The sequence below is a fragment of the Eriocheir sinensis genome, chromosome 53, assembly GCF_024679095.1.
Source record: "Eriocheir sinensis breed Jianghai 21 chromosome 53, ASM2467909v1, whole genome shotgun sequence".
In the NCBI taxonomy this organism is placed as follows: domain Eukaryota; kingdom Metazoa; phylum Arthropoda; class Malacostraca; order Decapoda; family Varunidae; genus Eriocheir; species Eriocheir sinensis.
In genome coordinates, this window is record NC_066561.1 from 4573722 (window position 1) to 4597957 (window position 24236).

Sequence of the window (24236 nt, forward strand, 5' to 3'; positions counted from 1 at the left end):
TAGGGAAACTTGGAACTGAACCGGAAAAAACCTACAGAAAAAGCAAAAAAATGGTAAAAAAAAGGAAAAATGAAAACAAGCAAATGTGACAAAATTAAGAAAAAAATAAGGAAAAAAGTACGAGAACAGAAAAAAAAATCACATAGCCAAGTTTTGACTGGAAAAAAAAGCTAAGTTTTGACAGAAAGCAAGATACAAAAAAGGGAAAAAGAACATAAAAAAAAGACAAAACATGACATAACTGACAAGAAAAAAAAGACACACAAAGACTGAAAAGGACAGAAATGAAAAGCAGGAGGCAATGAAAAAACAAAACAAAACAAGGTACATATTTAAGTCTGAACAGAAAGCAAGATTAAAGACAAGAAAAAAAGAACAAAGTAGAGGAAAAGGGGGAAGAAAAAGACAAGCCAAAATAATAATAAAAAACAAGACGTAACAATAAATAAGCAGAAATCGATGAAAGAAAAACAACTGAACTAAATAAACAATAAATAAATAAGCAAACAATAAAAATAAAACAATAACTAAGCAGAAGGCAATGAAATAAAAACAAAATAAATAAAAACAAAAACAAAAAATGCAAACAAATGAAAAGTAGAGGCGAGAAGAGAAATACCAAAACGTAACAAAACAAAAGACTGACAAGCAAAAAAAATATATATAAAAAATAAGAAGAAAACACGACAGTCAACAGAAATAAAGGAAAGTAAGAAAAAGTAAAAGTAAGCAAAAGAAAAACGAAGAGAAAAAACAAGACAGGTTAAGGAAAAGAAAAGAAAAAAGTAATGAAAGAAAAACGAAGAGAAAAAACAAGAGACAGGTTAAGGAAAAGAAAACAAAATAATGAACATGAACCCAACAAACAAACACCCCCGGCCGGCCCACCTTGATGAGTCTCGCCAGGCCAAAGTCAGCGATCTTGACGATGTTGTTGTCCCCGACGAGGACATTCCGCGCCGCCAGGTCCCGGTGGATGTAGTTCTGCGACTCGAGGTACGCCATGCCCGCCGCTATCTGGGCCGCCATGTCGATCAGGCTGTTCAGCTTCAGAGTTCGCCCCTTACCTGCCAACATGACGGTGATGATAATGATAGTGATCTTAAGTATTCACGATGTTAAGCAATGTTCATCATCAATCCTCTCTTCATTATCATTATTTTCCTTCTCTTCCTTATTATTATCATCCGAACTCTCATCCTTCTCAGTATTATCATTGTCATCCTCCTCCTCTTTCTCCTTCCCATTATCTCTTTTATCAATCATCTGCTTCCTCCTCTTCCTCACGTCATAACCATTTCCCAGACAACACTTCCTAACCAATCCGTCAACATTTAGACAACACTTTCACATCTTTACCAATTCCTTAACTCTTTATGGAGCCACAGAGAACACACACACACACACACACACACACAGAGGAGCCCCACCCACCCTGCAGGTATTCTAGGAGTGAGCCGTTCTTCATGAGCTCGGTGATGATGTAGATGGGCTCCTCCAGCGTGCACACGGCGTACAGCTGGATCAACTTGGGGTGCCGCAGCTTCTTCATGATCTGCGCCTCGGCCAGGAAGTCCTTGGGGTCCATTGTGCCTGTGGAGGGATGGTTCGTTAGTCTCGCCACCTGCCCTGACCTGTCCTGCCGATGATGCTTCTAATCCTGAGGTTGTTGTAGTGTGTGCAGAACTTCCTTTCCACTTATGCTTTTGTTCATTTCCAGGTCTACCCTACTAGTAAAATATATCTACTTATGATCATATATATCCAGAATACTTTGTCCACTTCATTTTGTTCTCAACTTTCAAGTCTATCCAACAGCAACTTGTGACCAAATGTTTTGTGAAGACCTTCCCTTCTTTGTTTTGATTCCCATCCATTTGCAAACAATAGTATCAGTAACATGGATGAGAAGGGTAAATGAATGGGTCGTTTGAGAGCCGCAGTAGTTTGGCGTGATTACACTCTCTCCCCCGCCCAGACCTCAACTAGGGCCCACATATACAAGTGTCTTCTGGTAAGTAGAGAATCCTGTTTCCATGGAGGCAGTGTAGGAAAGGGAAACAGAAGGTAAACAAAGACTCACCAGGCTTGAGTGTTTTGATGGCAACAGGTGTAGTGTTGTTCCAGAGGCCCTCCCACACCTCACCAAACTGTCCATGGCCAAGCTTGCGCACAAACTTGAGTGACGAGCGGTCGATCTCCCACTGGTCACGTGTGTTGTGGGACAGACCCGCTGTGACTGGCTTCTCAATCTGTGCAGACCATGAGGGTTGGGTTAGTGGCAGGAGGACGGTGAGGAGTTCAAATGTTAGTCAGTGGAGAGTCTGTTGACAGTGAGCCCCTCCACCCCTTGACACTGGACACACTGCCACTGCAACTACTGTGTGTTTGCTTCTGATCATGACTCATCAAAGACTGTCAGTGCATGTTACTGCTAATAGTATAGTGTTGTGATCTTAGTCTAAAGAACATGCCTTAGTGAAGCATCTACTCTCAACCTCTTGATGGCAGGGTTAGCAACAGGCTGTGAGTACCATCATAAAGTTAGTTTTCCATTTGACGAATGAGCTGTACCTTAGCCTTGTCAAAATGTTTCATTCAAACCAGTTCAAATTGGTTCTTCATCCACCCACGAGTCAAAATGCATTGAAGAGGAAAGATATCACTGAAAATCAACATATATAGTTTTCTTTCAGCACAGTGGAAACAATACATTTCTCAAAGACAGACTTCCACTGTCCTGGCAGCTGTGCACACACACACACACACACACACATACAACAACTCATCTCTAATGGTAACAGAGGGGGCAGCAGCAGCAGCAGCACTCCTTCCACTTGCAACACGACAGCTCGTTCAAAGAGTACGTACCAAGGCCAACCAATCTACCACCCAACACCACAGCAGCAGCAGCAGCACCATGCAAGTAATACAGTTCCAGGATGTGTGCACAGCAGCAGCTACACAAGACAGTGCACGGATCTCCACAGACTCCTTATGCTTCTGCCCCAAGGTCCAGTTACTGCTCTAATGGTCATCCCAGTAACAGCAGCACAAACACAGCGGCCCGAGGGCTGGTTACTGTGTGCGTTCCTCTCAGAGTCAAGTCTACGGTGTGACAACAAGCTCTACGGACAGTGACAAAGCTCTGAGTGTGAGGGGCGGCAGGCAGGCAGCGCTGCAACTCCCGTCCCTCAACCCCATGCTGCTCATTCCCTGGCCCGTGGACCGGCTAAGGTTACGTGTTAGGCGGACTATGAGATGCAGGTCTTCATCCACAGGGCGTCATGCAGTCAGTCAACTACAGAATTCACCCATCAACTTACAGCCTTTTATTCCCCGGTGGTGAGAGGAGAGTAATTTGAAAGAAAGGAAAACCGTTAAGAAACACCACAAAATACCTCCACATTCACTCATTCATTCTCTGCCCTTCCTTTAAACTACTCATCATCACTTTACAAGCACTGGATGATGGGAAAAATAGGAAAAAAATGACTACACTTATTCTGAAATCAATTAATAGACCAGTTTCTCATCATGACTTCCAGAGAAAATTAAGGTCAAAATGAACAATACCATGCAGGGAATATATTGCAGAATACACTGTACAGAAATAAATTTAATCTGATTAAGAGTTCTGTTGGTAATGTATCAGAATTCATATGATCCAAAAAAAATTACAAATTATCATACATTCAAGTTATTGGTCAATATAGGACTAATGAATACGCAAACTACTGTGCATTTAAGACTACAAGAAACCTTCATTCGCTGTAACAGAGGATCAGGTCAAAGGGATCACGGATATTACCACCTCAAGTTGTACTCCCTAAAGGATCAAGGAGTAAGAGGAAGAAGCACCAGGAACAAAAATAAACATAAACAATAACTACCTTGCTACGTTCATGGATAGCGCAGCAAGGACCTGTCTCAAACACCCCACCTTGTGTGCCATGTAGGGTGTTAGAGAGTCACTGTTTGCCCTGCTGTTTGTGTTCCCAGTGATGGTCTAACAGCTGGGGTCTAAGATTAGTTGGTCTTGGTCTCACACAAGTCTAAACACCACTGCCTGAGTAATCTAACAGCTGATTATTTAAAGGTTGCATTAGTCTTTAGGGTCGTATTATAAACATTTCGTCATCCAAGAACACATATTTGACAAGGCTTTCATAGGAGTTGTGGGCATTTCCAGGGATAGTTTTACGACCCTGGTGGCAGTTTGACCCTTCTTCTATACCATGAACCTAAAGAAACACTCATTAGAACCTGACTGACCCCCTCTTTGACCCTTTATAAGTAGCTGATGTGAGAAGCAAAAGTGTGTTACAATACCAACCTTAGTAACCTTAGTAGTGATATAACTTTTTATGACTGAGTTTGAAAAATGTCGACAACCGTAAAAATGCAACACTTCTAAAAAACTGCGTCCCCAAAAAAAGAATTACAGAGCGAAACTAACCACATAACTGTTAATAAGTACTAATGAGACGTGATTTTGTAATATTTCGACTGACTCTGAAAATCGAACAAGAATGAGGAAGGAAAATAATGAGGAGATGGGAAGAAGTGAGTAAGAAAGCTGAATAAGGAGGGGAAGAAGGAGAAGAAAAGAAGTATAGAATGTTGGGAGGATAAACAAAGGGCAGGGAGAGAAGAAACCCTTAATATCTGTCCTTATACAGTCTTGCCGTCCCCAAAATGGAATAAAAGCCAATCTTGCCGAGTAACAATAAATACTAATGTGACACTTATAAAATCACGCATAAGAACACACTAAAAGGTCTTGTGTGTATAGGAAAGGCTTTGTGTTATAAGGACATATATTCAAGGTGGCTTCTCTTCCTACTCTTAGTTTACCTCCCTACATTCTCTACTTCTCATTCTTTTCTTCTACTTCTTCCCCTCTTTATTCGACCTTCTCACTCACTTCTTCCCTTCTTCCTCATTCTCTTCTTCCCCTTCTTATTCGGACTTTTCACTCTCCTCTTCCTTTCTCCTTCTCATTCTTTTCTTCCCTCTTCCTTTCCCTCAATGTTTATCTTTCCTTCTCCTCCCCCCTTCTTCCTTACTTTCACATTCCTTCTTTATTCCTGTTATTTCTGTATCCTCTTTTACCCTTCTCCTTCCCTACCCTCTTTACCATTCCCATCTTCATCCTCTTCTTTTCTCCTCCTCCTCCTCCTTCCCCCTCACTATTCACACTAAAGGGTTGCGTTCATCTAGAAAGGACTATGGGTTGTATTTTAAGACACCATCGCTTCTCACATCAACTATTTCTAAAGGTCAAAGAGGGGATCAATCGGGTTTTCATGAGTGTTTTTTAAGGTTCATGGCACAGAAGAAGGGTCAAACTACCACCAGGGTCATAAAACTACCCCTGGAAAGGCCTACAGCTCCTACAAAAGCCATGTCAAATATGTGAACTTGGGCGACAAAATGTTTTAAAATATGACCCTATGTATTTTAGGGACATGGATATCAAGGGTTATTTTATGGTTTAGGGAATGGACTAAATGCACACTACTGTCACCAATAGAAAGCCAAACACCTGACACACTAAAGGGTTGTGTTTGTATAGGAAGGCCTGTGTATTTTAAGAGCCTGGATATCAAGGGTTGTTTTATCTACACCTGGTTTAGGAAATGGACTAAATGCACTTTACCGTCACTAATAGAGTTCGACCAATCTCCCGACACTCACAGGCGCCCACACCCAAGACCGATAAAAACAAGGCTCAGAATATGGGAAGATCTCAATTGATGTAGTTGTTTTAGGCTGTGTTATGATACGTCTATTTTTACACATTCACTTTTAACCTGTTTGTGAAAAGTGTGCAGTCAAATATACTTTTCATGACCACATACACACCTAAATCGACAACCAGAGCTACCTAAAAGCTTTCTGCCACAGAGACACCCAAACCTATTACCACACGACCACAAACACACCCACAATCACCGCACTACATACATGTCCAAAACTATTATCCCGCAATCACACACACTACCACTATGATGCTATTACAACCACTAACATCTTCCCCACCCCAACCCCCACACACATACATACCCTATCCAAGCACCCTCATCCCAACACACACATTTATACGATACTCTGACACACACACCTAACACACTACCACACACATACACCCTAAACTTACATACTCAACTTCCTTTTATACGGCAGCTAAATTTTTCGTAGTTTTTTTTCTTTCGACGATATGAATCCTAATGTAATCCATTGATCCACCAAAATCCACTGCATACCCAATCACAGCCACACCAACCCCAAACCCAATCACTGCCACAACAAGCCTCACTGTGAACCCAATCCCTACCACACCCAAAATGACTATCCTCACAGCCTTGTCCCCTTGAACCCAGTAAAACCTAATCATTGATACAACTAAACCCACTGGAGTCTAATTCTCTAAAACCACCACTTTAAGCAACTACAAACCCAATACCTGAAGTCTATACGAACTTAATCACAGGCAAAACTAAACCCACTACAAGTCCAATCCTTTAAAACCACCACAAACCCGGTCACTACCACACCTAAAACCACTAAAAGTCCGATCCTTACTCCACCAAAAGCTACTTACAACCACACCAACCCACCCACACCCACTTACTACTACACCAACACCCACTTACAGTTCCCCAAACACCCACCTGTATGCAAGCCTTCCTGAGGTTGACGCAGAGCCCGTCGGCGTCCTTGGTGTAGTGCTCGACCAGCTCCTGCAGTGTGCGGAAGGTGGTGCGGCGCGCGATGAAGAACCCGCCCTCGTCCAGTTGGCGGATCCTGTAGTGCTTCACCGTGTCCCCGTCCCGCACTGCAGAGGGTGGCCGGAAAAAAGGAAAGTTTCATTTAGTCAGCGCAGCATCTGTGGTCATATGCCGGAGAGAGACAGAAGGGGAAGGAAACAGATCCCAGGAGACGGGACACAACCCCCGATTAATACCTGGTACCCATTCACTGCTGGGTGGACAGGGGCGTAAGGTATCGGAAAAGCCGCCCAAACTTTTCCACTCCGCCCGGGAATCGAACCTGAGCTCTCTCGGTTGTGAGCCGAGTGTGCTAACCACTGCACCACGAAGCCTCTGAAGAATGAAGGGAGACAAACAAGAACAAAGGCAGCAATGGATGAATGGTAGCCGATAGAGAGGATTTAAAGTGACTGAATTGGCAATATTTAGAGCCAGACAAGGTAAGACAGTGTATGGAAGGTTAAGAATAGTGTGCTTTAGTCATAGGCAGTGGCGTCGCGAGGGTTGCTGGCGCCCGGGGACAAAGTCAGTAATGGCGCCCCCCACCCCCCCTCAGGCAAGTTTAGTAAGAATGAAGGAAGCCAAGCAAGAACAAAGGCACCAAATGAATGAATGGCTACTGATAAAAGAGGATAAGAGTGACTCGCTCATGACTCACCCGAGAGAGAGTAGTCGTTTCTTCTGCTCTCCGAGTCACGTATCAAGAAGGCCCCGTGTTCGTTCTCCGGCAATAACAGCTTCTTCTCCGCCTCTATCCTCTTGATCCGCCCAAAGTACCATCTGGGAAAAGTAGGAAGGAAATTAGATGGTGTTCAGGAAGTACCATCTGGGAAAAATAGAAAGGAAATTAGATGGTGTTTAGGAAGTCAGTGTAAATGGTCCTCTTTGAAACTGAAACTGTATGCTTTGTGAAACTATGGGCCACATTTTTAAACATTTCTGCGCCCAAGAACACGTAATTTACTAGTCTTTCATGGGAGTTTAGGGCATTTCCAGGGGTACTTGTATGACCCTGTTGGTAGTCTGAGCCTTCTTCTGTACCGTGAACCTAAAAGAACACTCATTGGAACTCGATTAACCTCCTTTTTGGTCTTTGGAAATAGCTGGTGTGAGGGGCGGGAGCATCTGACAATACCAACCTTTGAAAGTGTGAATATAAACTTTTGAAACTGAAGCTAAAAATGTTTGCTGAAATTGAAAATGTATGCACAAACTCTGAAACTGTATGCTCTGTGAAACTATGAAACTGTATGCTCTGTGAAACTATGAAACTGTATGCTCTGTGAAACTATGAAACTGTATGCTCTGTGAAACTATGAAACTGTATGCTCTGTGAAACTATGAAACTGTATGCTAAACAATGCAAACTGTATGCTCTGTGAAACTATGACAATGTATGCACAAACTCTGAAACTGTGTGCTCGGTGAAACTATGAAACTGTGAATATAAACTTTTGAAATTGAAAATGTATACACAAACTCTGAAACTGTGTGCTCGGTGAAACTATGAAACTGTGAATATAAACTTTTGAAATTGAAAATGTATGCACAAACTCTGAAACTGTATGCTCTGTGAAACTATGAAACTGTATGCTCTGTGAAACTATGAAACTGTATGCTCTGTGAAACTATGAAACTGTATGCTCTGTGAAACTCTGAAACTGTATGCTCTGTGAAACTATGAAACTGTATGCTCTGTGAAACTATGAAACTGTATGCTCTGTGAAACTATGAAACTGTATGCTCTGTGAAACTCTGAAACTGTATGCTCTGTGAAACTATGAAACTGTGAATATAAACTTTTGAAATTGAAAATGTATACACAAACTCTGAAACTGAAAATGTATGTTCTTTGACACTGAAATTTGTAAGCTTTGAAACAATGTTAAATCTTTGAAACAGTATATAATCTTTGAAACTGAAAATACATGCTCATTGAAACAAATTTTTAAGCTATTTGAAACTAAAAACGTCAGCTCTTTGAAACAAACTGAAAATGTAAGCCCTTTGAAACTGAAAATCAAACTGTAGTAGTCTCTTTTAAACTGAATGATTTATCTGTTCACCAATACATTAATGGATTCTGGACTTAAAGTTTAAACTGATGTGAACTGCAGTGACTGGACAGGAGAAGCAAAGGGAAGCCCATCCTCATTGGTTTAGGATGTGGGATACCATGAAATTATACTCACACACACTCACATAACCAAAAAAATAACATATGATAAATAAAAACATACATTTAGTGAGTGGGTCGCCAGGATGATTAAACACACCAACCCACCAGAACAACTTAGCCCCAAACACACAACACAAACCTTCCCCCTCCCCTCCCCCCCAACCCAGCACAACCCACTACACATAGAACAAAACCCCCTCCTCCACAGCCTCCTTCCCCCTCACACAACCCAACGTCAACACTCACGGCTCAGCCTCTATACTCTTCAGCTTGGCCACATAGTTAGAGGGGATGTAGCCTTCCTGTTTGGTGGCCTTGGAGCGCGCGAACCACCAGTCTCCCTGTGTGTCGTTCAGGATCTCCAGGTGCTCCCCCTTGCGGAAGCTCAGGTCTTCGTCCGTCCGCGCGTCGTAGTCGTAGAGCGCAACGAAGATCTTTGAGGTGGACGCCGTTCCCTCAGGGTCTGGCGGGGAAGGCAGGGTGTTGAGGCCGTTGACGGGGCGTTGCCCCTGAATGTCGGCCGGTACCCTGGAGGTGTTGCTGAGGTCATTGTTCTGTGGGCTGGTGAGCGGCGGTGTTGGCACCTGTGGGAGAGGAGATAATGATGATAACAATAATAATAATGATAATTTAATTTCACAAAATGGCATATATAAAAACAGAAAAATAGCAAAGTGTACAAAAAAAAGACTGTACTATCCTAATAAGTATTGATAATAATAATAATAATAATAATAACAATAGTATACAAAATAAATGCTATATACTAAAAATAAAAGCAATAATAATAATAATTTTTAATTAGCCAAGTGACATTAAAAAACCGGAAAATAGCATACAAAATAAAGAAAATACTAGAACTGGATTACCAAGGATGTGAGCATTATTTTCTATATTCGAAGGAAGGGAGGAAAAAGGTGGGGGGGGGGGGGGGAGTTGTGTTGAGGCCTGTGAGGGAGATGACGTGGCTGTGATGATTCTAGCTAACAGGATGTGATGATTAAATGTGGTGATTCTTGATAACAGGAATGCTCTGAGCTTGGACAAGAGTATATCGTCATTTGTTAAGTATCAAGACACCTCTCCACCCAACCTTTGACTGACCTCTTCTCTGACTCATCATTCTTTTTTCCGAGAAGTGTCTAGTTGGTTTTTTTCATTGCAGTTTGTTTTTTTGGCCTTGAGCTGCCTCCCTTGATGGAAAAACAACAACTTGGCAACAGGTATATGACGGAGTAATTAACAGTAGTTGTATGAATAACCAGAGAAGGAGGGTTGTGTTTTCATATGCAGGAGTAGCACATGTGAAAACTTAACTAATACAAATCAAAGTCCCATAATCTTAAATACATCAGGGCCGAGACACCAGCATTTGATAAGGTTGTTGTAGAGGTAGCAGAGAAGAAGAGGGATGTGAGTATTGCTTTGTATACTGTGGGTCTATCAAGTTTCTATAATAGGTCTAAGGAAAAAGCTGCAAGTCCTTTGTGCCTTACTCGGAGTGACTGTGCACGTGTTAGCTGGTGGAGGTGTGATAGGAGACTCTGACACATAGGTCCATATCATTAACCTGGTAGCAGCGACGGGCCAAATTTGTGGCTTTACCGTGTAGCAACGACAGGCCAAATTTGTGTGACAATTTAAACCCCCCAAAATAGATGATACATAAACTGATCCCAAATGCTTCGATATATATTATGAAATGGTTTGTGTGAGTGATGATTTTTTCTCATTTTTCACGCTTAGAGAGACCATTAAGAAACATGATCCCCGCGGCTACCAGGTTAAATATACCGGGCTCTTACTGCAACTATTTTTCCAATGCCACAGGGAAGATTAACTGGATTTTCATGAGTGGGTGATTTTCCCGTTCAAGGTCCAGAAGTCGCTAGGATCACAAAACAGTCCATGAAATCCCGGCAACTTCTAATAAGGGCTTTTCAAATAGGCGAACTGAGGTGCCAATACAAAACGGGCTGTAGCAGGGTGCACGGGGCGAAATGAACAACAGAACGAACAACGACACAGTGAAACGTGGACCGAAACAAACCCACACATCATACAGTGGGTGGGAAAGCTATGTATTACTGATGCCTGCAAGAGAGAGGACAAAGTTGTGGTCACTGTAGATTATAATAAAGCGTTGTTTGGAGACTGGACAGAAGTGTGATCTTATCTGGTAACAGGAAATAGGAGTTGTGGGACTAAACAGAGAAGAGGGAGAAGGATGTGAAGGTTTGTATATTGAGTGCAGAGAAAGATTTGTATTACTGACGCCTACAAGAGATGACAAGGTTGTGGTCACTGTAGATTTTAATATCGCATTGTTTGGAGACCGGACAGGAGTATGATCTTATATGTTAACAGTGTCCTTTCAGCAACAGGTGCCACAGAAATGTATTAAGTAGTTGTGTGGCTAAACAGAGAAGGAGAAGGATGAGTAGTTTTGTATATTGAAAGTGAGATTTGGATTTGTGTTAAGGCCTGTGAGGAAGATAAAGGCTGTGAACAGTGTATTTTAAGCAACAGGTGTAACAGAAATATTAAGTAGTTGTGTGGCTAAACAGAGAAGGAGAAGGATGAGTAGTTTTGTATATTGAAAGTGAGATTTGATTTGTGTTAAGGCCTGTGAGGAAGTTAAAGGCTGTGAACAGTGTATTTTAAGCAACAGGTGTAACAGAAATCTTAAGTAGTTGTGTGGCTAAACAGAGAAGGACGTTAGTAGTTTTGTATATTGAGAGTGAGATTTGGATTTGTGTTAAGGCCTGTGAGGAAGTTAAAGGCTGTGAACAGTGTATTTTAAGCAACAGGTGTAACAGAAATATTAAGTAGTCGTGTGGCTAAACAGAGAAGGATGTGAGTAGTTTTGTATATTGAGAGTGAGATTTGAATTTGTGTTAAGGCCTGTGAGGAAGTTAAAGGCTGTGAACAAGGTATTTTAAGCAACAGGTGTAACAGAAATATTAAGTAGTCGTGTGGCTAAACAGAGAAGGAGAAGGATGAGTAGTTTTGTATATTGAGTGAGATTTGGATTTGTGTTAAGGCCTGTGAGGAAGATAAATATTGTGGTCACTAAATAATAAGCTAACATCTACCTGGGACTAAGCCATGACTCCCTACTTCCCTATCCTCCCCACCAAGAAGTTTTCATTTTCTTATTTTTTTGAAGAATGAACTTTTTTTTTTCAGAAACTATGATTATGACCAAATTTTTAACTAACTCAGACTGCCAAGCGTAACTTAAGAGATGGTAAATGAACCCCACTATGAGCCTGTATAGACCATGAGATATTACTGTTTAGATAGTAGGGGAAGAAAAAGGAGAAAGTTGTCACTGAGAATTCCAAAACAGTTGCAATGGTGTCTTGATGTTTTCCTCCTTACATACCAAACATTGCCTGCAACACTTTATTTCTCTCTCTCTCTCTCTCTCTCATCTCCTATAGGCTACCTCTTATCTCCATTTTCTCTACCTCTTCACACATACATACATACATACATACACTGTTTTTCAGTAAAGGACACAGCTCAAGGGCAAACTAGGGAAAAAAAAGTAAATAAAAAAATAAATAACAATAATATATAAATAAACAAAAAGAAGTCTACATACATACATACCCACACACACACAGACACACAAACGTTCACACAGAGGAAGAGATGACCTTTAAGATGTACAGGAGGGAGACACGGTATCTGGCATTTCCTGTGATGGCAGTGATGACACCATAAGGTTAGGAGACCAGCACAAGCACATTAGATAAAAGAGTCTTCCCCTTCAATCTCCTTGCCCCTACATCCTATATCTCTCAGGCTGGGGCTCTGGATGGGATTTAAATGCTAATCTCTTTTTCTATTCCTCCTCCTTTTCTTCCTCTTCCTCCTACTACTAAATGCTACACTCTTCCTATTCCTCCTCCTCCTGAATAATACACTTTTCCTATTCCTCCATCTCCTCCTACCACTCCTTTTCTTCCACCTCCTCCTCCTACCACTCCTGAATAATACACTTTTCCAATCCCTCCTCCTCCTACCAATCCTTTTCTTCTACCTCCTCTCCCTCCTACTCCTGAATGCTACACTCTTCCTCCTCCTCCTCCTACAATCTGTGGAAGCCGTACTCCCATTATTTTCACATTTGTAGGAAAGATAATCATCATCACCATCATCATTTTACTGAAGAACTTATGAGGTGTCTGGAGAAGGGGGACAAAGGGACAGACATTTTCCATCATTTGCACACTAGGAAAGAAAGACCACACATCTGTAACAGGAAGAAATGTGCTAGAAAGGAAATGAGATCTTGTAGTTGTATTTCAGCCAGCTATTCTGATTTTTTTTTTTAGGGGCAGCGAGTAGCGGGCTTTTTTTTATTATTGTTTCCTTTTTTTGTGCCCTTGAGCTGTCTCCTTTGTTGTAAAAAAGTAAATAAATAAAAAAGTTGGTGTACCGATGGTCGATCTACGTGTGCAACTTTTATCCTGTTCTTCATGGGATATATGCAGTCGGTCATTCCCGTGGCAAACTAGATAACATGTGATTTGTCCCCTTACGTCAATGCTCCCCCAGACGCCTTATATGTTTCTTGCAAGCAGTCCCATTTGTTTGCTTTGTGTGTGTGTCGCTTTGTTTCCAATTTTGACGCAGATATTTCATACTTTAGGAGCTTCATATTTTAGGAGCAGTAACTAGCAGGCCTTTTTTTTTTTCATTATTGTTTTCTCTTTTTTTTTTTCACGCCCTTGCTTATTTTTCTATATTTTTTCCTTTCCTACATCTTATCTGTTTTTCCTTTTTCACTATTCTTCTAATTTTCTCTCTCCTTCTACATCTCATCTACTTTCATCATTTTACCTATTTTTATCTACTTTTCCTCCTTTTTCTCTCTCTATAAGTTAGCTATTCTTAGTATTTCACCTATTCTAATATATTTTCTCTTCTCTTTTCCTCTCCTTCTACACCTTATCTGTTTTCATCATTTCACTTATTCTTTTCTATTTTTTCTCCCCCTTTTATGTATTTTTATGTATTATGTTTTTCTTTCTTTTATGTATTATGTATTTTTCCTTCTTTCATGTATTTTTATGTATTATTCCTTCTTTTTCCTCTTTTATGTATTATGTATTTTTCCTTCTTTCATGTATTTTTATGTATTATGTATTTTTCCTTCTTTTTCCTCTTTTACTTATTATGTATTTTTCATCCCCTATTTTTTCTCCCTCTTTTAAGTATTTTAACTTTTTACGCCTTATCATCTTTCTCTACAACTTCCAGAGACTTAACGAGACTGCCCACATCTCTGGCCCATTATGTCATGACAAGGAAAACAATGGTTGAATGCGCAAACAGTAAACAGCCTTTCATGTGTTATCTCGTATTCTGAAAGTTTCTGGGATGTATGTGAAAGGCGGGTCACCCTAAACTACATATATACACTCTCATATGCAGGAATAACACATGTGAAAACCTAACCAAGACAGATCAAAGTCTCATGATCTCAATAACATACCAGGGTCTTGGGCTGTATTACTAAACATTTCGTCGCCAAAGTTCACATATTTGACAAGGCTTTCGTAGGAGTTTTGGGCATTTCCAGATTAGTTTTACGGCCCTGGTGGTAGTCTGACCCTTCTCCTGTACCATGAACCTAAAGAAACACTCATTAGAACCCGACTGATCCCCTCTTTGACCTTTAGAAATAGTTGATGTGAGAAGCAAAAAGGTCTTATAATACTATCCCTAGACACCAACATTTGATAAGGTTTTCATGGAGGTTGTGTTTTTCGTATGCAAGAACAGCACACATGAAAACCAAGGCAAACCAAAGTCCCATAATCTCAAATATATCAGGGCCGAGACACCAACATTTAATAAGGTTTTAGTAGAGGTTGTTTTTCCTTATGGGTAGTTTTGTGAGCCTAGTGATAGTCTGACGAGGCTTTTGCACTATAATCGTGAAAAGCTCTTGTGAGAACCCAACTGATATCCTTTCTGGCCCTGGGAAATATTAGTTGTGAGAGCCGAAAGTATCAGAAAACATGCCTTACAGATGAATAGGATAACTTGAAATAAGGAGAAGAAAGTACTATCATGAATCATTAAAAGACTCAACCCAAACTCTTGCATCTGTCACACACACACACACACACACACATAGAATGAATGAATGAATAAAATAAAAATCATAAAATAAAACAAAATAATCAATATAATAATAATAATAATATCAAAAAAACAGTCCAACCCCATAAGGAAAAATAAGGATGGTAAACAAAGAAAAATAAGAAGAAAGAAGACTTAAGAAAAAAAAATAAATAAAGGGAGGGAGAAGGGGGAAGGAAGCAAAGAAAAACATGCGAGGTATAAACCGATGCAATGAAATCATATGACCATGGATAAAAGACGAGAAAAAGAAGAATAAAAAAGTTAGTGATAAGATAGAACGTGATAAAATAACAAAGCCATGAGTAAGCCATGAATGCAGGACCAGAGGGGTGAACAACATGAATATCAATGAACGCACCTGCCCTGGCCCACCTGTATAATCCCACACCTGCTAATTAAGACCAACACCTGGAACTAATGACTCACACCTGCCCTAGCACACCTGTATAATCCCACACCTGCTAATTAAGACCTACACCTGTTGCTAATGACTCATACACCTGCCCTGGCACACCTGTATAATCCCACACCTGCTAATTAAGACTACACCTGGAACTAATGACTCACACCTGCCCTAGCACACCTGTATAGTCCCACACCTGCTATTAATTGGATCATACACCTGTTGCTAATGACTCAACCTGCCCTGGTCCACCTGTATACTCACACACCTGCTAATTAAGACCCTACACCTGGAACTAATGACTCACACCTGCCCTAGCACACCTGTATACTCACATCTGCTATTAATTGGATCATACACCTGTTGCTAATGACTCAACCTGCCCTGGTCCACCTGTATACTCACACACCTGTTAATTAAGACCCTACACCTGGAACTAATGACTCACACCTGCCCTAGCACACCTGTATAGCCCCACACCTGCTATTAATTGGATCATACACCTGTTACTAATGACTCATACACCTGCCCTGGCCCACCTGTAGTCCCACATACCTGTTAATTAAGACCAAACACCTGTTGCTTAGAGTACACCTTTAACTAATGACTCACACACCTGCACACATCCACTTTTTTTTTTTTAGTAAAGGAAACAGCTCAAGGTAAAGAAAGAATAAATAAATAAATAAATAATAATAATAAAATAATGAAAAAAAACCTGCAGTTAGTTTAGTTACACACCTGCTAATTATTGGACCATACACCTGTTGCAAATACACCTTGAACTAATGACACACCTGTTGCTAATACATCTAAAACTAATAACTCACACCTGCTAATTATTGGATCATACACCTGTTGCTAGGAGTACACCTTTAACAAATGACACACACCTGTTCAGACATACATACACCTGTTACATTTGAAACTACACACCTGCTGAGCCACATTCCAGTATACCTCATCACACACCTGCCTACACCTGTCACATCATCATCAATATACAATTACACGCCTGAAAGCCCCACACCTGACAAAACCCATTGGCACACCTGTGATATGAGTGATTCTATATTTACACACAGCCACACATCTGCTGCACACCTGTTAACTCTCTCTCTCTCTCTCTCTCTCTCTCTCACACACACACACACACAGACATTTCATAAACCTAAAACCTTGCAACAATAATAATAATAATAATAAAAGGATGCATTTGATGATCTTATGAAATATTATGTGTACTTTCACCCTTCAACTGACTTATTACAAACAAACACAAAAGCACACCTCCCATCCTCAAGGGAAAAATAGGAGGCTGTTCCGGCATGCAGTGTTACCAGACAAAGCGAAGCAGCTGTCGGTCTGTTCCTTTCATGCTTCAACATTTCACCTCTAATCTCTTGGCTGTCGGATTAAACAGCTTCAGCATGGATTACCGAGCACTGTGGTCACATCTTGCCACCCCCATCTCTTCCCCCCACTCCTATTGCTCTCTCTCTCTCTCTCTCAAGGTACATACATACATAAGTTTTTTTCTCTCAGATTCGATATAGTGCTTCAAATAAAATACATCTTAAAACCACGTCCTCATGGAATAGAAGAGTGTCTGAGTGTTTGTGCATGTGGTCTAGAATGGCTCACAGACTGTCAAAAGAGTGGCATCAACGAAATCAACTAACAATGACTTGAAAAACAGGTCATCAAGGACAATTCAGCCACGATATTGATGAAGACTGATAAGACGTCAAAAAAAAATTCAGGTATGAGACAGGAGTGCATGCCAGGGAAGGTGTGTAAAGCAAGGTAGAGGTGGAGGTGCTCTGTCCTATATACACCCAAAACAAACCTTCCCTGAGCACTAATACAGAATGAATGAAAAAGTACATTAGTAAGAAATGCCTGTAAGGATGTGTGATGCAACTGGGGGGTGGGGGGTGGGGTGGGGGTCAGTCACTGCACCTGTCTCCTCTGAACAGGTGAGATGAGTAGGGAAAGTCCTCCACAGTCCATTACTCAGCCTGACACACACACACACACACACACACACACACACACACACACACACACACACACCTTTTAAAGACTTAGCTCTCTATGGTGTGGTGTGATTAAATGTCCAGACCAGATGTCACTTTCCCATAGGAGATATACTATGTGGTTTTTTTTTTGTTTTTTTTTTGTTTTGTTATGTAAGAATGAATGCGCTTATTGTGTGCTTGAAACCGCTGCTGCATTCAAATATAACACTTCATAAAAAGTGTATGTAGTATTTCTTGATTATTAGAACAAATGCATGAGTGTATAGTGCTTAAAAGAAACATAACAGACCACAGAAATTAAAGTATGTGATATTTTCTTCAATTTTAAAACAAATGTAGAGATTCAAAGTGTGCTTCCAGGCTCAAACAAAGCACACACACTCACACACACACGGACTTCATATATATAACAACTACCTAAATACACACACACACAACTAAAAAGAAATTATAAGCCTAACAAAAAAAAAAATAGAGCAGCTATTACTTCATAAATTTCCATTAGCACCAACAGACAAAGATAAAAATCCAGATACAATCAACACAGAATACAATCCCCGCCTAATGTACTTCCAGCGGCAAAACACTCACCCGGTTTATATTTCTAAAACTCGTTATTTTCCGGCCCATGTGAGCTAATCCGATCATCAAAGAGATTATCAGATAAGGCAGCAGCGTGAGTACAAGTCCCCCCCACGGCTGCATTTTTTGCCACACTGCTTGATACTCTGTCCAAGCTCGAAACTGCCTGATAAATCGCGATAATCATCCATAACAATGCCTGATAACATGACTCATAGCACTAAATCAGAGGCTAGGCTTGCTATTAAACCCTTACACTGCCTTCACTATTTACTTATAACTATACGAGAGGAAAACTAAGTGATGACGTAGTGAATCTGGGTGTTGACCTAATGCCTGACCCTTACTGTACCTGTACCTACTTCCTTCTACAACCCAAGAGAACCAATCATCAAATCAATAAGGTAAACTGAGTAAGGGTTTTCCTAGTACTTAGCCAACCCTTCCACTGCCTTCACCTACTTTCTTCTATAACCCGAGAAAACCAATCAGGTAAAGATGTGAAGCAACAAGTTAACCGAATGAGGGTGTTCTTAGAAGTCGCAGCCCCTTACACTAACTTCACTGTTTATTCACTATTACATCCTGAAAAGTATAGTGTGATAGGGTATTGCAGTGAGGGAAGTTAAGTTAAACAGTACCATTGAAAAGCAAAGTGGGTGAGTAAAGAGAAGAGAGGACCGAGAGGAGGAGGACCTAAGAAGCGATATATACAAAGGATTACAGGTCAAAAGAAGATCAACAAGGTAGATAAGTAAAAACCAAACCCTATGAGGAAGATTAACCCGGTAGCAGCGGGGATCATGTTTCTTAATGGTCCCTCTAAGCGAGAAAAATGAGAAAAAATCATCACTCACACAAACCATTTCATAATATATATCAAAGCATTTGTGATCAGTTTATGCATCATCTATTTTGGGGGGGTTTGTATCATGGCACAAATTTGGCCCATCACTGCTACACGGTAAAGCCACAAATTTGGCCCATCGCTGCTACACGGTAAAGCCACAAATTTGGCCCATCGATGCTACATGGTAAAGCCACAAATTTGGCCCATCGATGCTACATGGTAAAGCCACAAATTTGGCCCATCGATGCTACATGGTAAAGCCACAAATTTGGCCTGTCACTGCTACCGGATTAAGAACAAGAAGCCAAACCCTGAACTTTCATACCAGTGACTAATCCAATGAATACATGACTCTTATTGAAGTTAAATACCCAGAGAAAACTAATTAAAGGGGAGTATAAATAAAGTAAAAACAAACCTGTAAGGAGGAGAGTCAGGAATAAAAAGTGAAAGGTATACTAGGTCCATTCACTAACATCAGATTTTTAAAGGTAGCATAAGTATTTATTAAGTTATGTAGCTACTTTGGCTTTTGAACAAGGACAGAGTTAGTTAGAAGTGCTGGATTTTCACTGAGTTGAGTCGACGTATTACAAACTCACCTCGTAAAAAGTATAAAAAACTCAACCTAACCAAGCCTTGAAAAACAGGTAAGGACAGTCTATATTGTTGATGAGGATTAATAAGACACATACAAAATCAGGGGTTACTATCAGAGCCTTACACTGCCTTCATTATTTTTTTAGAGGATTTTAAGCAGGAAGAAGTTTAGGTGGTAAGAATCTCAGGCTGAAACGTGATAGGATACCCCAGGAAAACTAATTAACTAACGAGGTAAATAAGTTGAAACCGAACCTATGCAGAAAAGGATAAAAAATAAAAATAATAAATATCCTACGTCCGTTCATACAGCAACTAAACCAATTAAAATACCCTTATCAGATGTTAATTACTCCAGGAAAATTAATTAAAAAGAGTATAATTAAAACCACAACATATGAGGTATGAGAAAATGATGCCAAATGAATCTTATGCCCATTCATACTAGTAACCAAACCACTGAAAATACCCCTCTTGGACCAGTTAATTACCCCAGTAAGACTCATTAACAATGTAAATATAATCAAACCTTACAATACATTATACAAAGATCAAAGAAAAAAGACAAGTAATCTATGCCCATTCAAACTAATGACCAAACCACTGAAAACACCCTCTTAGAACAGTTCATTACTCCAGTATGACTCAAATGGGTCAAGGGTTACAAGAAAGGTGATGTAAGTAAAGTACTGAGAATTAGCCAGCAGGATAGAACTCGCAGTAATGGATTTAAATTAGAAAAGTATAGATTTAGGAGAGATATAGGCAAGCATTGGTTTAGTAATAGGGTGGTGGGGGAATGGAATAGACTCAGCAATCACATAGTTAGTGCAAGGACGATAGCTTGTTTTAAGAGTAGACTGGATAGCTACATGGACGAGGACGACAGGTGGCAGTGAGGTGTGGGTGCAGTAAGGTGACGGGGTATTGGATGAGTGCCTAGTACTGTCGGTATAACGAGGATCAGGCCTCTACCTGTAACCCCTGTAACTACACCTCACCCACCGTGAGTAGTGGGGGGGGATTCTGGAGCTGCCCTGTGTAGGCCACCCAGCCTCTTGTAGCTTCCCTATGTTCTTATGTTCTTATTAACATGGTAATTAAGATAAAACTCAACCCAACAAGGAACAAAGGAAAAAAGGCCACAATATCCTTAGCCCATTTGAACCAGATACCAAACCACTAAAATATCTTTTGAAAACAAGTTAATTACCCCCTAAAACTCATTAACAAGGTAATAAGGGTAAAACCAAGCCTTACAAGGTGAAGGAAGAAGAGGCCATGTGCAAGTAAACTGTGCCCTTTCAAACTAGACTCCAAACCACTAGAAATATCCATGTTAGATGAGTTAATTACCCTAAGAAAGCTCATTAACAAGGTAATTAGGACATGACCCAACCCTACAAAGTGAAGTAAAAGGAATAGGCCACAAGTAACCTGTACCCTTTCAAATTTGACTCCAAATCACTAAAAATATCCTTAATGGACAAACTAATTACCCTAAGCAAGCTCATTAACAAAGCAATCAGGATGTGACCCAACCCTACAAGGAGAAAACAGGTGGGTGAAAAACTGAAAATATACATATACTGCACCCATTCAGACTATAAATGATTAAACCAATGAAAATACCACTCCAAAATCAGATAATTACCCCCATAAAACTAATTAACACAGTAGTATATAATTAAAAAAAGCAAAACACAAAAAGAAACAAAGAAAAAAATAAGGATACAAGTACAGTATGCCTTTTAAACTAATGACCAAAACAATGACACAACCCAGGAAAGCTCACTAACAAGGTAATTAAAGCCTAATCAAACCCTACAAGGATGATCACAAGGAAAGCCACCTCTCCCTCCTTCCCTTCCCAATGTAAACAAACCCAAGGAACAGGTGTTAGAATTACCTGCTCGTGGCCACACCTGTTCCTACACACCTGGCGTACACGTGACCCCGCCCTGCCCACCACAAGGTCAGCTGAGCTCCCCAACCCCTGAGGTCATAGGTAAGGGCGGTGGTGGTGGTGAGTAGGCCTTTCTGAATCGTTTTTTTGCATATTTCTCCTGACTTAACAATGTCCCTTGCTAGTGTGGTAGTGATAGAGATTTGGTCTTTAATCAGGCTTCATGTGGAGGGCGTGAAAGTGCTGAGAAGGGCGTAAAAAGAGCGTAGAGTAAGGCTTATGTGAGTTCGTGGCGGTGATGGGGTCTGCTTTCATTTATTTTTCTCCATATTTCTCTCGTTATTCGATGTTCCCTAACGGTGTGAAGGTGACAGGGGTTAGATCTATGTTTAAACTTTTAGTAGGGAGCTTGAAAGGGCTGATAAAGGGCGGGAAAGGGCAAAAAATAGGGCTTGTAGGAGGCTATGACGGTGATGGGATGGGTGTGTGAGCTTTCATTCTTGTTTTTTTCCATTTTCTCCCATTTCTCGATGTTCCCTAACAGTGCGAAAGTGACAGGGGATGGATCTTTCTTTGGGCTTTAAGTGGAGAGCTTAAACGGGGCGTGATAAGGTCAAAAAGGAAAAAAATGGGGCTTATGTGAGTTGATGGCAGTGATGGGATGGACTGTCACTTATTTTTTCCATATTTCTCCCATTTCCCGATATTCCCTAACGGCGTGAAGGTGACAGGCGATAGATCATTCTTTGGGCTTTCAGTGGAGAGCTTAAGTCCTGAAAAAGGGGCAAAAATGAGGCTTATGTGAGTTGATGGCAGTGATGGGATGGGCTGTCATTCCTATTTTTCTCCACATTTTTCCCATTTCCCGATATTCCCTAACGATGTGAAGGTGACAGGCGATAGATCTTTCTCTGGGCTTTTAGTGGAGAGCTTAAAAGTCCTGAATAAGGGCGTAATAAGGTCAAAAATGGGCAAAAATGAGGCTTATGTGAGTTGATGGCAGTGATGGGATGGGCTGTCATACTTATTTTTTTCCACATTTCTCCCATTTCCCGATATTCCCTAACGATGTGAAGGTGACAGGCGATAGATCTTTCTCTGGGCTGTTAGTGGAGAGCTTAAAAGTCCTGAATAAGGGCGTAATAAGGTCAAAAATGGGCAAAAATGAGGCTTATGTGAGTTGATGGCAGTGATGGGATGGGCTGTCATTCTTATTTTTCTCCACATTTTTCCCATTTCCCGATATTCCCTAACAGTGTGAAGGTGACAGGCGATATATCTTTCTCTGGGCTTTTAGTGGAGAGCTTAAAAGTCCTGAATAAGGGCGAGATAAGGTCAAAAATAAGGCTGATGTGAGTTGATGGCAGTGTTTGAGTTGGCTTTCATTCTTATTTTTTTCCATATTTTTCCTATTTCCCGATATTCCCCAACGGCGTGAAGGTGACAGTAGATAGATCTTTCTCTGGGCTTTAAATAGAGATCTTAGAAGTCCTGAAAAAGGGCGAGATAAGGTCAAAAAAGGTCAAAAATAAGAGGTCACCTGCTCCTGGAAGAGGTTGTTCTGTTGGGTGATGCCTCGGGTGTCCGCAGCGGTTTCCTTCTTCCCCCCGCCGCCGCTGCTGCTAAAACAATTCCCCATCTCGCATTTAACGTTCAGACACTCGCACGTCACTCCATGTCCACTCAGCACCGCCGCGGACCTCCAGGCGCGGCCATGATCGCTTAATTCAGCAGGACAACGCGCGTACGTCCACCGCCTTCCTCCTCCTCCTCTTCACTGTCACCCACCGTTGCCAGATTGTCGTACACCAACCACCATATCTACCGTTTTTTCCCCTTTAACCACCCCCAAAACCTATCATATATTAACTATTTTAAGGATGATTATTAATGCATCTCGTTATTTGGGTCCAGAGGCAGTTTTTGGTGGTAAATCGGTGAATATAAGAGGCTGGTCATGACGATCTGGCAATTTCCCTGTCACCATTTCACCACATCAAGTAGTGCCCGGGGTGGACTTACTAAGGGTGGTTTTCCTTACACGTTTGGGGTTTGTTTATATTTCTATCTCATCGTTTTTCCTTTTTCTTGAGGTTTTTAATGGTGTGCGGCACGAGGGGAGTCACATAGGATATAATGGAAACGTGCGCGGAGGAATACAAGTTAAGAATGCGGGTGAACAAGATCACTCTCAATGGACTCAAGTTGCTGGGTAGCCTTATTACAGGGTTTATTTAAGGGGTTTCTTATATTTTCCGGCGTTTTAAGAGGTTTTAGTTATCTATTCGGCGTGTTAATGGGTTATTCATGGGGTTTTGGGGGTTAATCAGCGTCTCCGGGCGTGGTTAAACGGGGTTACTCTAAATAGCCTTAAGTTGCGAAGACGCTTTATTTAAGGGTTTATTTACGGGGTTTCTCAAGTTTTACGGTGTTTTAAGGTATTTTATTTATCTTTTGGGTGTTTTTATGTCTTGTGTATGGTGTTTGAAGGGCTGGTTAGGGTCACCGGGCGTGGCTTTGATGATATGGCTAACCTCTGTAATAAAGGCCAATTTTTGTCTTAATTGGGCGCGTTCCTTGGAGTTATAAGCGGTATTTCTTTATTTTATTCCTCTTTAGGTTAAACTAGAGGGGTTTTGAGGGATTTACGGGGATATTTTTGGCATTCGGGTTTGGTCATAAAAACATGTCTACCTTGGAACCACGAGGCGTGGAAAGAGCGCGCCATATAAT

At 40.9% G+C, this 24236-nt stretch overlaps 1 protein-coding gene across 2 annotated transcripts in view; it reads right to left on the minus strand.

The window, feature by feature from the left end:
- Positions 1 to 23294, minus strand: part of LOC126983224 (tyrosine-protein kinase Src42A-like) — a 33986-nt gene extending 10692 nt beyond the window's left edge. For both annotated transcript variants that reach the window (XR_007735682.1, XM_050835856.1), the window contains exons 1-7: positions 23044 to 23294; positions 9202 to 9539; positions 7435 to 7556; positions 6678 to 6841; positions 2084 to 2252; positions 1435 to 1593; positions 889 to 1067 (exon numbers count right to left, since the gene is read on the minus strand). Coding sequence is in view for 1 of the 2 variants with exons in the window: in XM_050835856.1 (XP_050691813.1) it covers positions 889 to 1067; positions 1435 to 1593; positions 2084 to 2252; positions 6678 to 6841; positions 7435 to 7556; positions 9202 to 9539; positions 23044 to 23142 (1230 nt within the window). In the remaining variant the exon portion in view is untranslated. The remainder of the gene's footprint in view (positions 1 to 888; positions 1068 to 1434; positions 1594 to 2083; positions 2253 to 6677; positions 6842 to 7434; positions 7557 to 9201; positions 9540 to 23043) is intronic.
- Between the last annotated feature and the right edge of the window lie 942 nt (positions 23295 to 24236).